The 15,631-nt window shown below is 34.4% G+C and overlaps 1 protein-coding gene and 1 long non-coding RNA gene across 3 annotated transcripts in view; one reads left to right on the top strand and one right to left on the bottom strand.

The window, feature by feature from the left end:
- GLRA3 (glycine receptor alpha 3) overlaps positions 1–15,631 on the bottom strand; it is a 185,890-nt gene that overhangs the window by 41,927 nt on the left and 128,332 nt on the right. For both annotated transcript variants that reach the window (XM_002745204.6, XM_002745205.6), the window contains exon 6: positions 4,569–4,706. In XM_002745204.6, the coding sequence (XP_002745250.1) occupies positions 4,569–4,706 (138 nt within the window). The remainder of the gene's footprint in view (positions 1–4,568; positions 4,707–15,631) is intronic.
- LOC108590766 (uncharacterized) overlaps positions 1–15,631 on the top strand; it is a 148,761-nt gene that overhangs the window by 28,417 nt on the left and 104,713 nt on the right. The window lies entirely within an intron of this gene.

The following is a 15,631-nucleotide window of genomic DNA, read 5'->3' as shown; positions in this document are numbered from 1 at the left end:
TAGATACTTATAAAGATCTTCTTTGCTCATTGGCTGTTTCTGGTGCTTTCAGTGGTTCTTTAGAGCCAGGTGCTGTTTGTTCCAGAAGCCTTTCCATTTTCTTTAAAATAAGTGCTAGAGGATAAATATAGTTGAAGATGAATGGTTCTCTGAATAATAATGCAAACAATTAGGAAAATGTGTGATTTTCCATTAATAATTTTGAAAATAACTTAAAATCACACTTACTAAAAACAAGTGGGATCCATTTGTACTATATACTTATGCTTTTGTATCTCTATTATTTACCTCTATTATAGTAAGCAATAAATAGAGGAGTAAGTTATGGTTTAATTCAACATTAAGTTTATATTTGTGCGTGTGTCCTGATTCTACTTCCTACTCTACTGATATTGATTTACACTACTCTATGTTATCTCTCCTTTATAAAAATTTTTTTCTAAATCATTCAGTTCTTGGTTTAATTGTTTTTATTCTAATTATTTTAAGAAGTATGAGGTAATAAAGTTAACATTCTGCTCTTTAAGTAACATTATGTTACTTACCATGGAAGAAAGATGCTACAGAGCAAATGCTATCCTATTGCTAGGTAGGGCTCAGGGCAAACTTCTATTAATGTGACTTGGGCTGTGTGAGGTTGCATAGATGACGCAAGGGTGCTATATCTGGGTGAATCCATGCATGTGATTCCAGAGTTTAAATCTCAAAAAAAGTTCATAAACTCCAGGGAAGTGGATTCCAATCTTAAGTGAATAGGAATCAGAAACGTTTGTGTAAACCATAAATGATCCTTCTGTCAATTTATCAAATATGTACAAAATGCCTAAAGATTCCTGAAATATATGAAAATACTTCTATTTTAAAGTGCTATTAAATATGAAGTTTTAAGTTTTTCTATGAAAAATAATGAAATGGAATAAAACAAGAATAACTGAAACATATTTATAGTGTCAGGTAAATAACTCACTAAGTAATCTTATAGCATGATTAGTGACAAATACTAACCATTCAGATACTTTGTATAAGTTCTCTAAATTTTAGGTGATACTCAAGGTAAAAAGATAAGCTCCATTGTGTTTTTATTTAAAAAGAGTGTTTTTCAAAGCTCAAAATCACTAATCATCAGAAAAATGCAAATCAAAACCACAATAAGATATTATCTCACCCCAATAAAATAACCATTGCCAAAAGACAGAAAATAACAAATGCTGATAAGGAAGCAGATAAATTGGAACACCCATACACCGTTTGTGGGAATATAGATTAGTACAGCTACCGGAGAAAATAATATAGAAGTTCTCTAAAAACTAAAAATAAAGCTACCATGTGATCCAGCAATCCCACTACTGGGTATATATCCAAAAGAAAGAAAACCAGTGTATTAAAGAGATACCTGTTAATTGCATGTTTGTTGAAGTCCTATTCAAAATAGCTAAGATAAGGAGCCTACCTAAGTAAGTATCCCTCAGTGGAAGAATGGATAAAGAAATTGTAGTGTATATACACAATGAAATATTATTCAAACAAAAAAGAATAAAGTTCTATCATTTGCAGCAACATGGATGGAACTAGATGAAATAAGCCAGGCATAGAAAGACAATATCACATGTGGGACCCAAAATAATTGACTTCATGGTTGTAGTGAAGAGAACAGTGGTTTCGAGAGGTTGAGAAGAAGGCAGGTGAAGCGGTTGGTGAGTGGGTCCTAAAGTACACTGAGACAGAATGAGTAAGTTCTCGTGTCCAGTGGCACAATGGGGTGAACTATAGCTAACAATTTATTGTACATTTCAAAATAGAAAGAAGAAAAGATTTGGAATATTCCCAACACGAAAAACTGATAAATATATGGGGTGATAGATATCTCAATGACCCAGGTTTGATCATTTCAGATTTTATGTTTGTATCAACATTTCACATGTACCTCCAGAAATATGTACAGCTATTATGTATCCATACAAATTAAAAAGCTTTATAATATTTCTGGGAAAGAAAATTAGGGCATATACACATGAACACAAATATACACTATTGTCTGAATATAAATAAATATAGTCAGTATATATGGATCTGAAGAGAAAAAAGAAAAACATGGACAAATATCTGTCACTTTTGCATAGCGGCGGACCCCAGAAACATAGTAATCAATAGAATAAATATAATACAAACTTAGAACAACGAAGGAAACAGGCAATAAATAAGTAAATTTAAAATTGAATGATATAATTTCAGAAAGTGAAAGCAGGATTTGGGTGTTTAACAAACATGGATGTTTCAAGAGTCGGCATTTGAGTAACCCTGAAGGATGTGGGAGCATTAGGCTTGGAACAATCTGGGGAAGAGCTTTATATGCAGAAGGAAGAGCAAGGGCAAAGGCCGAGACAGAGATGAGCTTGGTGAATATGAGCAAGCAAGTCACTGTGGAAGGGATTATGGAGCAAGGGGAAGACGGGTAAAAGATTTTGGAGAAATTATTAGCAGGAAACAGATTATAGGGTGCTGTAGCATATAACAAATACTTACTTTGCGATAGTGAATATAAAACTGAAGAAATCCTCTAATTTGGTGAAATTAAATTGTGTATGAACACATTTTTAACTTAAGTATACTTCATTTATGGGAGGAAAGGGTATTTATAAATGTGGTTCTTAGGTAAACTACTATTGTTATTTGTTTGCTATATTTGCACAAGTAACATAAGAGACATATGTGGTATCTGGGCCCATTTTTGGAAAACAATTAAAAGAGGATATTCTTGTGCATTGTAAAAGCAAATTGAAATGGAGGCTGGGACCTGAAGCAAATTAACCACGTACTTGAATGAGGACTCTATTAGATGCTTTTATTCTCTATATATTTTGGGCACATTATTCTGCTTCTGGACAGTACAGTGCTTCTAGAATGTAAAGTTGTGACATCTCTGTGATATCATCCAAGAAAGAGATCATCTGTCCCATTCCTTGCTTAGAGTAGGCATTCATAATGTAAGTTCTTTTCCTTTATGCTGTAATCGCTCATTTAATAACTCAAGGGAGTAGGCAAACTTACTTTAAGGAAGTGTCTTGAGACTCTCTACCATAAAAATTCATCCCTAATTGATGTTTACAACTTCACCTCCTGCTCTGCGTTAAATGATATCTCCCTAAAATTCATGTCCACCCAGAACTTGTGAATGTAACCTGACTTGAAAATAAGGTATTTGCAGATACAATTAAGTTAAAAATGAAATTGTACTGGATAAGAGGGGGTCCCAAATCCAACATTACTGATGTCCTTATAGAAAGAGGGAGATTTGGACACAGAAAAACACACACACAGGGAAATCCCATGTGACTCTGAAATTTCAGAGACTGAAATGATAGAACTGCAAGCTGAGAACAAGGTTTTCCAGAAATAGGTAGTCAGGAAGAAACAGGGGAAAACTCTTCCCTATAGCCTTGAGGAAAAGTATGTTCCTGCTGACACCTGATTCTGAACTGTGGAGAGAACACATTTCTGTTGTTTTAAGTCACGGTTTGTGATAGGTTATTATGGCAGCCCCAGGAAACTAATGTACCTCCCTAAGACAACTCTAGGGGATTTTTAGCATCTCTCTAAGGGAACTGGGCAAGGACACTGCTATTGACTTGCCTGCCCTTTATCTTTGTGTTGACATGTTAAACTTGAGCTCCCTAATAAGTTAGATATGAGCTTTGTCTCTGAGTTAAAAGGAAAATGGCAGTGACTTTTTGATCAGATATTGTGAATTTGCTAAGGAGATAAGAGACTAGGGACTTTGTATAGTGAAAGGTCAGAGCACAGTTCTGGAAAATGCTGAGTCCACAATGAATCGCAGTTACTATAGTGAAATGATAAGAACAGCAGCTGATGCTTGTAGGAGGGCATATACACACCACAATGGAGTGATGTCTCAATCATGGGGCATTTAATGGAATTCAGATAAATAGACTGTATAGTTAGATTATATCTTATGGAATAGCCCATGTTAGTTAAAGCAATTGAACAGAATTTGTCATATACGAATGTCACATTGAGTCTCCCAATTCTTAGTGTTGATAACTATATCTGATGTTTACGTCAAGTGTCTTAGTATGCATAATAGGCACTTTGGTAAAAATATGCTGAAATGCACGAAAACATGACAAAGGGAAAAGTTAGCCAAATGAAGCTTCTTTTTTAAAAAAAAGCAATTAAAAAATTTTTCTTAACACAGTGTTTACTGCTCAAGAAGGGTTAAAAACACATTTCATTGCTCACAGAAATTAAAGGAATGGTTTTGGAAACATTATTGCTATGTACTTATGAGTGTTTCATAAAAAATTATTTAAATATGATTTTTATTTTTAATAAAAATAAAGACCAAGCATGATTTTGGTCTCATACAGATGACTTTTTTAACAATATGCAATGAATCAAAGTATTCAGAAGTTTCAAATGCATCCATTTTCTGCTATCTGCCTATGAAAAACATTGATCTATGAATAGTTAGCACAGCATTATAATGAAGAAACATCTGGATATCATCAAACCACAAGTAGTAAGTGTAAAGAACACTACTTAACCCCTACCTGTATTGTAATGTTTAGTGCAGTATCGTAAATCTTTTTCTTCTTTCAACAGAAACTGGGGCAAAGTGAGTCCTTCTGCCACTTGTACGGGTGCCTCATCTTGCCATTCAAAAATGAGATCATTCATTGTGTACCCAACTAGGCAAAACATAATAAAATGTTAATAGTCTAAAAAGCACATTCAAAGAAAAGAAATACAAATTACTTGTATCATCACGTAGGATGAAAAGACCAAACAGTGCCATCTTACAGTAACTCTATTGGTGAAGCTACTCATTGCCAGATTCCATTTCATAAATGTCTATTGAAGTCTATTCATGTGGAACTCCCACAAAATAATGTAAGAAAACAAGGTGGGCTCATTAAAAGTATATCATGGCATGTAGAAACTTGAAGGGACAGGTATATACATTCTTTCCTTGGGACGGCTAGCTACTGGATTAGTTTTGTAATGTTCATTTTGGTTTCATTCCATCCAGTTTCTTCTCACTTTCTTTCAAACTATTCAGGACTCTCTCAACAAAAACTGAAACTGACACTGTTTAGAAAATGACTTAAACTTAGCTTAAGAATAAATGTCAGGAATCTCTTAATTGTATACCGATTGCTCAAGGATTTAGGCATGTTAACTGTTGTGTTTTGAATCTCTTCAGAGTTACAGGTAGATAGTACTTATTTTTGTGGACTTAAACCCATTTAGAAAATCTACAAGATAAAAATGGAAAAGAAATAGAAATTTATTTTTTCATAAAGATTTTGATACATATTTCATTATTAATTTATTCACCAATTTTTTACATTTATTTGAATTAAGTGTTTAATTCAAAGATAGGGGAGCATTCATTATTGATATATACAAGCTTTTAAAAACTCCATCCTTTATAAATAGTCAAGGTTTGGACCACACAAATTACATTTTTATCATGAAAAAATTTCAACTCCTCAAGCTGTAATATTTAATAGAATCGAAGTATTTTATTTGGAATTTCTTGAATAGACAAATGAAAACATTATAGAATGCATGTATTTTATTTTCTCTTTATAACAGCAGCAACAGCATGTTGCTGGAAGCTATTGTATTTTTTAAAAGTATATTTTCACCGTCATAAAGGATTCTTTTCCCCCCCTCGTGAAAATAAATAACAACTTGGGGTAAAAAAAATGACTTAAACTTTAACATCTGTGGGGGAAAAGTACTACCACATCTTCCTTGATTTAATCATTAAACTGGATAGTTTGTGGAGGTGGAAACTCAAGCACATAATATCCGTGAATTCGGGATAGGATTGATTAACGGATTTTTTAATAGGTCAGCATCCTTTAGTAAACTAAAATTTCATAATTCTATAAGGCAGGTATCTAAGAACAGCAGAATTTTATCTTTTTCTTCCCTCTGAGTGAGAAGCTATTGAATGTATGCTTAAAGGCTGTGACAGCAAAAGAGTCGCAGGTGAATGGGACCTGTGAGGCAGAATTGTTGTTACTTTGATCAATGAGTCTCTTGATGAAGAACCACCATGGAGGTAGAAAGAGAGAGGAGACATGGTGTGGCCTCTGAACCAAGTCAAATGATGAGTTTGTTAAAAGCGGCTGGGCACAATGGCCCATGCTTGTAATCACAGCATTTTGGAAGGCCGAGGTGGGCTGATCACGTGAGGTCAGGAGTTCGAGACCAGCCTGACCAACATGATGAAACCCCATCTCCGTCTCTACTAAAAAATGTAAAAATTAGCCAGGTGTGGTGGCGTGCACCTGTAATCCCAGCTACTCGGGAGATTGAGGTAGGAGAATCACTTGAACCCAGGAAGCGGAGGTTGCAGTGTGCCAAGATGGGACTGTTGCACTCCAGCCTGGGCGAAAGAGCTTGCCCCAAACAAATTCTCCTGGAAACAAGTTTATATTGTAGGGAAGAGGCTGTGTGAATGCCTGGAAACAACTGGCATGGAGCAGATTAAGCTGAATAGAACATTGAGTAAGGAAAGGAACTGATCACCCTCCACCCTCCCCAAAGCCTGAGAAAAACTCTTTCAGATAGAGTGAAATCTGATCCAGCTAAGATGGTAGTGACTGGAGCCAGATGCTCTACCGCAGTTGACCTCCCAACATCCACTGCATAGGCAGTGGAGATGGTAATAGCAGGGGCATCAGTGACCAGATCTCTCTAGACTTCGTGGGATTCTGTTGCTGAAGTTTTTAGCCGAAGTATCATCAGCGTGATGGCTCATTATGGAGCAAGCACTATTTGGTAGAGTTTGTGAAGTCATTGAAATGGAAGGAGCTGTGCGTCTCCATGTGAATTTATATTCCAGAACAGATGTGGGAACCTGAAGAACTGTCCCCTGGCTGTTGGATTTAGCACAGCAGGGACTTGATACTTCCTTATACTAGAATATATTTCATTGAACCCTGCAATTAATGATGATTTGATTGGTAATAATAGAAAGCTTTCACTTTTATTCATAAGTCCTTTAATATGTCCATTATAAATACCATTTTACCAAGAGAGAAAGACATACATTTCTCAATGATTGAAGGATAGTAAAATAGGCACCGATTCTATCTACTGCCAGATAAAACATGTTTCTCAGTCTTCGGTACCTATAATCACTGAAGACAAAATATATGAGATTGAGTTCCAATTTAGACAGATGAATAGAAAAATGACCTAATACTTCATTTCTTTTTTATATTCAAAATTTTTCTCAAGACATTCTGGGAAAAGAAACTAGCTTTATGAAATTCCTTCAGAGACAAGCTTTATTTAGTTGCTAATGCAGTTTATAGATGGTATATGTAACTTGCTCTTGCTTCAAGCAGTCATCAACATTAGTTTAGGTATGTGTATTTCATAATCATACTATACTACTTCATCATGTTTCAAAAAATACTAAGTTTGAAAGCAGAAGGAAAACAGTAAGAGGCCACAGTTAGGGGAAACTTCTTTATTCTGAGTAATATACTGGTTGTTTAAGGATAATAATTAAGTGGTAATATTGTCTCAATAAACTCTCAAATATAATTTTTAAAAATCAATACTCTTTTACACAATTCAAAATGTTTTAACATCTTTATGCTTTTGGTTGGTAGATCTTTTTAAAAGTCTGAGAATGTTAAAGAGAACAGCCTGGCTGATGGGATCAAGATTGTGAGCTGAATTACCTTATATCACAATAAGCTTCCCAATGAAAACTAATTTATTCAGGGAGCAGACACTAACCCTAACTTTAGTCAACAATCTCATATGGTAGCTACACCAAAACACGTAAATAAATGTCTCAGTACAACCAAATGCTTGTTTTTTCAAAAAGTTATTTATTGAGCACTAACTATATGTAACACGTCCTGCTAGGCTTCAAGGAACGTGAGAGATTATTGCCAAGTAAAGTGTAAGTGGCATGGGTGAGGCAGAAAGTGCTATGGACATTTAGGGCAGGGTTCTGTGATATCTACCTAAGCTTCATTTGAGCTGGACCTTGAAAACAAGGCAGGACCTGCATATAAAGTAAGCAAAAGAAGGTGAAGCACTTCAGGTAAAAGAAGCAGCAAAATCATTTGAAAGAAACTGAAAACTCCCAAGTTTTTTAACAGCAATGGGAACAGCTTCATTTGTCTACAGCCAGTTTGCATGAAGAAGCATATGAAGTGACAAATAATGTAAGATAATATAAAGTTTCAATTTCCAGCTGAAAAATTTGACCATTGGAATCTTTTTAGTAAGAGGCGACACAAAAATATTACGCTTGAGTAGTATTACTCTAGCAGGATCCTTTCACGGAAATCACAAGGTCAGAACTGCTTTCATAATCATAAGAAATTTGCCTTTTTCATTGTGTCAACCCTTGCCCTGATGTCGAAAAAACAATGGTGGGTAAAGCTTCTGGTGCTTTAGCACAAATGAAGGGGCTGGCACCAAACTGTGCTAGGAGTTACTATAGTTTTACTGCCGTATCTTGCAGTAAAAATATTTCGGTTTTTATTTATGAATGTCTTTGATCCTTCATGAAACAGTAAATATCTTACAGTAAAAACAATGTCACTTTTATTTCAGAATGTTCTTAATCTTTGATGAAGCACTAACAATGATTAATTTTATTAAATTTGGACCCTATGTAAATATATTTTAGTATTCTGTGTGTCAAAATGGGAAGTCTGCCCAAAATACTCAGCTGCAGGCTGTAATATATTTCTTTCAAGGAAAATCACTGGTGTCTTTGAGTTGCAAGCTGAACTGGCTTGGGTTTTTTTTTTTTTTTTTTTTTTTGAGAAATACTATTTTTTAACTTGAAAAAGTGGTTAGAAACTGAATACTGTGCCTAGGGATTTGACAGACCATTTTCTCAAAGATGAAGGAAGTGAACTTATCTGAACTTGCCATGTTAAGGCAAACAACAGACAGTATTTGCTATCAATGATAAATTTTGAACTTTTAAGTCAAAATTAAAATTTTGGAGAAATTGTTGTTACCTCATGAACTTGTTAGCTTCCCAATACTTGAAGATTTTTTGATGGGCTTGATGATGACACCAACAAATATGATCTTTTGATATGTACAATGAAATGTGTCAGCTGTTTGGAAGATCTGAGTAAATCATCGATCTGATATTTTCAAAATGACAAAAGCACGTTAACAAAGCACAGATGTAAGACCCATTCAAAGTGCAAGATAGACAAGTGGATTTTAATTTAAAAGAGTAGGTAGAGTTCATTGACATGGTTTCCAAGTCCACGTTGCAATTAATCTTTAAGAGACTAAAAAATTGTGCCTCTATGAAAAAACAAAACAAAAAAGTGAAAACCCCCTCATTCTTTCCCAATGGTCAGCAGGGAGTATAAGTCAGTGGTAACATTTCAGTAGATACTTTAACAAAACTGGCACACAATTAACTGTATGTTTACAGAAAATGAAGAAAAATTTCAAAGTTTTCAGTCTAAGTCATTGACAAATAGCTATGAAACCATATTTGCTTATATTTCATACCTCATGCCATTAGAGTAGCTTTTGTTGACCATCTGATAAAACTTACCTTTCCTCCAGTTACTCTACCTTACCTCTTTTCTTTTTATTTTTTCCATAGTACTTATCCTTACCTGACATTATATATATTCATCAGGTTTTTGGTTTTTCTACTTTGTCTCCTAGATTTTATTCTTTATATAAGCAGAGACTTATTCTGTTTTAGTCAGTGGCATATTTTTTATTACCTAAAATAGTATATGTCCAGCATATAACAGGTGCTTGAATATTGAATTAGAAATAGGGAAAGGATAAAGGGAAAGAGGGTGTGTGTGTGTGTGTGTGTGTGTGTGTGTGATTTCTTTTGGTGTTGTCTTGAATTTGAGATGGTAGCAGAAGATGCAGGTGTTGAGACTAACAAGTCTTAACATTGACTTTTATGTTGAAGGTAGTTGAAATCATGGAACTAGATAGTGAAAATGAGGTCAGGATTGAAGATACAAGTTAAGAATGATTATCTACATATAAAAATTAAAATTATAGATTATCTGAAAACATCAGAGATAATATATAAACAAAGAGGAAAAGCTATAAAGAATCTTAGAGAATGCTTTGGAAGAAAAAAGTGATGACAGGAAAGTAATGATCAAAATGGAAACTCCAAAGAGGTACATTTCAGCTAAATATAAATAAGGGTATCTAATGGAATTGTCTGACCATAGAATTTTAAGGTGACAAGTTTCCCATAAACTGAGGCTGGGAAGTCATTTTTCAGGAATGTTATAAGAGACATTCAATCACAGGTTTAGTTAAAGTAAACTATAAGGCTTTTCCAACCCTTTGGTTTTATAATAAAATTAAATATAGCTTTACAAATCTGTCAACAATGCACTATAAAACAATAAGAAGCATTTGGTCCTGTTATCGAAATAGGGTGACTGATCAAAGGAATCAATGATAAAGTTTAGAAAAAAATCCAAGTATGTATACACATTCAATAATTGTGCTACTTGCAAGTATCAAGGAAAGAATGAAAGAATAGTGGAATAACCAATGAACCATAGCAATATGAACATCTGTGTAACAGCAAAATAAGATGTAGATGTAATCTTGAGCGATGCAGAAAAGACCTCAGAAGCCTACCTTCTTTTTATTTTGCATAAATTCATAGAATACAAGTGTAACTTTTGTTACAGCATAGATATACAGTATTGAAGTCAGGGCTTTCAGAGTACCCATTACCCAAATAATGTACATTTTGTCCATTCAGTAACTTCTCTGCCTCCTCCTGCTCCCACCCTGTCAGCCTTCTGAGTTTCCACCGTCTCTCATTCTACACTCTGTCCATGTGTTCTGAAGCCTTATTCACAATAGCAAAGATATGGATTCTTTATGAATCTATAAAATGCTTTGTGCTAACTTTGATTGTAAACAGGCTAAATGCCTCGCTGAAAAGGCACGGTGGCTAGTTGGATTAGCAAAATAATAATAATAATAGAAGAAAAAGGAAAGACCTGATCTATTTCATAGGTAATGGCACTTATAGGTTCAAAATAAAGTGATGGAGCAAAATCTAACAACCAAATGGAAAACAGAAAAAAGCAGGAGTTGTAATTCTAATTTCAGACAAAACAGATTTCAAACCATTGATGTCCATCAGTGGATGACTGGACAAAGAAACTGTGAAATATATGCACAATGGAATACTATTCAGCCATAAAGAAGGAATTAAATTGTCTTTTGCATCAACGTAGATGTAACTGGAGGCTGTTATCTTAAATAAATAAAGTCAGGCACAGAGCACAAATACTGCATGTTCTTACTTATAAGTGGGAGCAAAATGTGCACACATGGACCTAGAAGTTATGTAAACACTATAGCTTTATTTGTATATTTTGTCCTCTGTTAGAAAGGCCTACTTCTTTATGATTTTCAAAACTACCTTTGCCATGTATAAATTTTTATATTTCAGATTAATATCCCATTGAAAATCACATTAGGATTTTTATTTACATTGCACTGAAATGATGGCTTAATTCTGAGAGAATAACATTTTCACAATAATGTATTTAAATAACCTTAGAAATGGACAATTTAGATAAATGGTTCAAAACAGAGTTCAAAATCAGGCCTATAGTTGGAAATTTCAGGTAAAAATGACACTTTTTATTATGTAGTTTTTATTCTTATTTATTTATTCAGTTTAAAATTTTAGGTTTGAGGGTACAATTGAACATTTGTTATATAGGTAAACACACGTCACAGGAATTTGTTGTACACATTATTTCATCACCTAGGTATTAAGCCCATTACCTAATTGTTATATTTTCTGCCCCTCTCACTTCTACTCTCCCACATCAAGTAGACTGTTGTTCTTGATGTTGTTCTTTTCTTTGGGTTCATGAGTTCTTATCATTTGGCCCATTTATAGGTGAGAACATGTGGTATTTGTTTTTTTCTTCCTGCATTAGTTTGCTAAGGATAATAGCCTCCAGCTCCATCCATGTTCCCACAAAATACATGATCTTGTCCTTTTTTATGGCTGCATAGTATTCCCTGTTGTATATGTACCACATTTTCTTTATTCAGTCTATCACTGATGGACATTTAGGTTGATTTCAGGTCTTTGCTGCTGTGAATAGTGAGGGAATGCACATTCGTGTGCATGTACCTTTATGGTACAATGATTTATATTCCTCTGGGTATATACCCAGTACTGGTATTGCTGGGTTGAATGGTAATTCTGCTTTTAGTTATTTGAGGAATGGCCATACTTCTTTCCACAATGGTTGAACTTATTTACACTCCCACTAACAGTGTATAAGTGTTCCCTTATTTCTACAACCTCACCAGCATCTGCTATTTTTTTGTATTTTTTGACTTTTTAGTAATAACCATTTCAACCAGTGTTAAGATGGTATCTCATGGTTTTGACTTGATGATAGTCAGTGATGTTGAACTTTCTCTGATGGTCAGTGATGTTTAACTTTTTTTAATATGGAAAAATATGCTGGCTACTTGTCTTCTTTTGAAAAAACAAGTGGCCAGCATATTTTTCCATATGACAAAAGTTAAACATCACTGCTCATGTCCTTTGCCCACTTTTTAATGGGGTTGTATGTTCTTTTATTGTAAATTTGTTAAGTTCCTATAGATGTTGGGTTTTAGGCCTCTATCAGATGCATAGTTTGCAAATATTTTCTCTCATTTTGTGGGCTGTCTGTTTATTCTGTACAGTAGAAGAGACTATCTACTGCACAGAAACTCTGAAATATAATTTGACCCCACTTGTCAGTTTTTGCTTTTGTTACAATTGTTTTAGGTGTCTTTGTCATAAAATCTTTGACTGTTGCTATGTCCAGGATGGTATTTCTTAAGTTATCTTCTAGGATTTTCATAGTATTGGGTTTTACCTTTAAATATTTAATCCATCTTGAGTTGATTTTTGTATATGGTGTAAGGAAGGGGTTTGGCTTCAATCTTCTGCATATGATGAGCCAGTTATCCTAGAACCGTTTATTGAATAGGGAATCATTTCCCCATTGATTGCTTTTATCAGCTTTGTCAAAGATCAGATGGTCATAGATGTTTGGTCTTCTTTCTGGGCTCTCTATTCTGTTCAGTTGGTCTATGTGTCTGTTTTTGTACCAGTAACCTGCTTTTTTGGTTTCTCTAGCCTTGTAGTATAGTTTGAAGGAGGGTAGCATGGTACCTCTATATTTTGCTTAGAATTACCTTGGCTATTCGGGATCTTCTTTGGTTCTATATGAATTTTAAAATAGTGTTCTGGTTCTGTGAAGAATGTCATTGGTAATTTTATAGGAATAGCATTGAATATGTAAATTGCTTTGGGCTAACCTTGAATGTAAATGGGCTAAATGCCCCATTTAAAAGGCACAGAGTGGCAAGCAGGATTAAAAAGCAATAAAAACAAAACAAACAAACAAACAAACAAAAAATAAGACCTTGTGCATGTCACTTGTGAACTCAAAATAAAGAGAAGGAGGAAAATCTACCAAGGAAATGGAAAACAGAAAAAGCAATAGTTGCAATCCTAATTTCAGATCAAACAGATTTAAAACCAATAAAGATAAAAAATGATGAAGAAAAGCATTACATAATTGTAAAGGGTACAATTCAACAGGAAGACATAACTATCCTAAATATATGTGCACCTACTACAGGAGCACTGAGATTCATAAAATAAGTTCTCAGAGACCTACAAAGAGACATAGACTTCCACACAGTAACAGTGGGAGACGTCAACACTCTGCTGTCCATATTAGTCTGATCATCAAGTCAGAAAAGTAAAAAACACCTTCAGGATGTAAACTCAAAATTGGACCAAATGAATCTGATGAACCTTTACAGCACTCCACCCCAAACCAACAGAATACATACTGTTCTCTTCACTACATGGCACACACTGTAAAATTGACCATGTAATTGGACATCAAATGATCCTCAACAAATTTAAAAGTAATGACATCGTACCAAACATACTCTTGAACCACAGTGCAATAAAAACATAAGTCAACAGGAGAAAAATTGCTCAAAAGCATGCAATTACATGAAAATTAGACAAGATGCTCCTGAATGACTTTGGGGTAGATAATAAAATTAAGGCAGAAATAAATTTCTTTGAAAATAATGAGAACAAAGATACAACATACCAGAATGTCTGGGACACAGCTAACTTAGTGTTAAGAGGGAAATTGATAACACTAAATGTCCATATTAAAAAGTTCGAAAGATCTCAAATTAACAACCTAACTTCACAATTGAAAGAATTAGAGAAGCAAAAACAAATCAACCCCAAAACTAGAAGAAGTCAATAAATAACAAAAATCAGACTGGAACAGAAGGAAATCAAGTCACACAAAAAAATCAAAAGATCAATGAATCCTTGAGTTATTTTTTAAAACCTTAATAAAACATAGGCCACTAGCTAGATTAATAAAAAAGAAAAGAGAGAAGGTCCAAATAAATACAATTAGAAATGATGAAGGGAATGTTACTACTGACCCCAGAGAAATAAAAAGAACCATCAGAAACCACTATAAACACCTCTATGCACAGAAACTAGAAAACCTAGAAGGGATGCCTAAATTCCTGGACACATACAGCTTTGTAAGATAACTGATTCCCTAAGCAGATCAATAAGGAGCTCCAAAATTGAATCAGTAATAAGTAGGCTACCAAAAAAAAAAAAAAAAAAGGCTCAGGAGATGATGGATTCACAGAATGGTAGTCCTGAGTTTTACCAGACATACAAAGAAGAACTGGTACCATTTTTACAGAAGCTATTCCATAAAATTGAGGAGGCGTCTCCTCCCCAACTCGTTATATGCCAAAACCTGGCAAAGACACAACCAAAAAAGAAAACTTCAGGCCAATATCCTTGATGAACATTGGTGCAAAAATTCTCAACAAAATAATTTCAAAATGAATCCAGCAGCACATCAAAAAGCAAATCCACCGTGATCGATAGGCTCCATTCCCAGGATGCGAGGTTGGTTCAATATATGCAGATCAATAAATGTGATTCATCATGTAAACAGAACAAAAGACAAACCACATGATTATCTCAATAGACTCAGAGAAAGCTTTTCATAAAATTCAACACCCCTTCATGTTAAAAACTCTCAATAAACTAGGTATTGAAAGAAAATACGTCAAAACAATAGAAGCCATCTATGACAAACCTGCAGCCAAAATTATACTGAATGGTCAAAAGCTGGAAGCATTCCTCTTGAAAACTGGCACAAGACACGAATGTCCTCTCTCACCACTTCTATTCAACATAGTATTGAAAGTCTTAGCCATAGTGATCAAGCAAGAGAAAGAAATAAAGAATATCCAAATAGTAAGAGGGGAAGTCAAACTACCTCTGTTTGTTGATTCTATATTCCACATTCTATATATGATTCTATATCTAGGAAATTCCATAGTGTTGGCTCAGAAGCTCCTCCAGCTGATAAACAACTTCAGCAAAGTTTCAGGATACAAAATCAATGTACAAAAATCACCATCATTCCTATACACCAACAACAGCCAAACTGAAAGGCAAATCAGAAAGGCAATTCTATTTACAATTGGCCCCCAAAAA

This window comes from Callithrix jacchus, chromosome 3, assembly GCF_049354715.1.
Source record: "Callithrix jacchus isolate 240 chromosome 3, calJac240_pri, whole genome shotgun sequence".
Lineage (NCBI taxonomy): Eukaryota > Metazoa > Chordata > Mammalia > Primates > Cebidae > Callithrix > Callithrix jacchus.
This window is presented reverse-complemented; position numbering and strand designations above follow the sequence as displayed.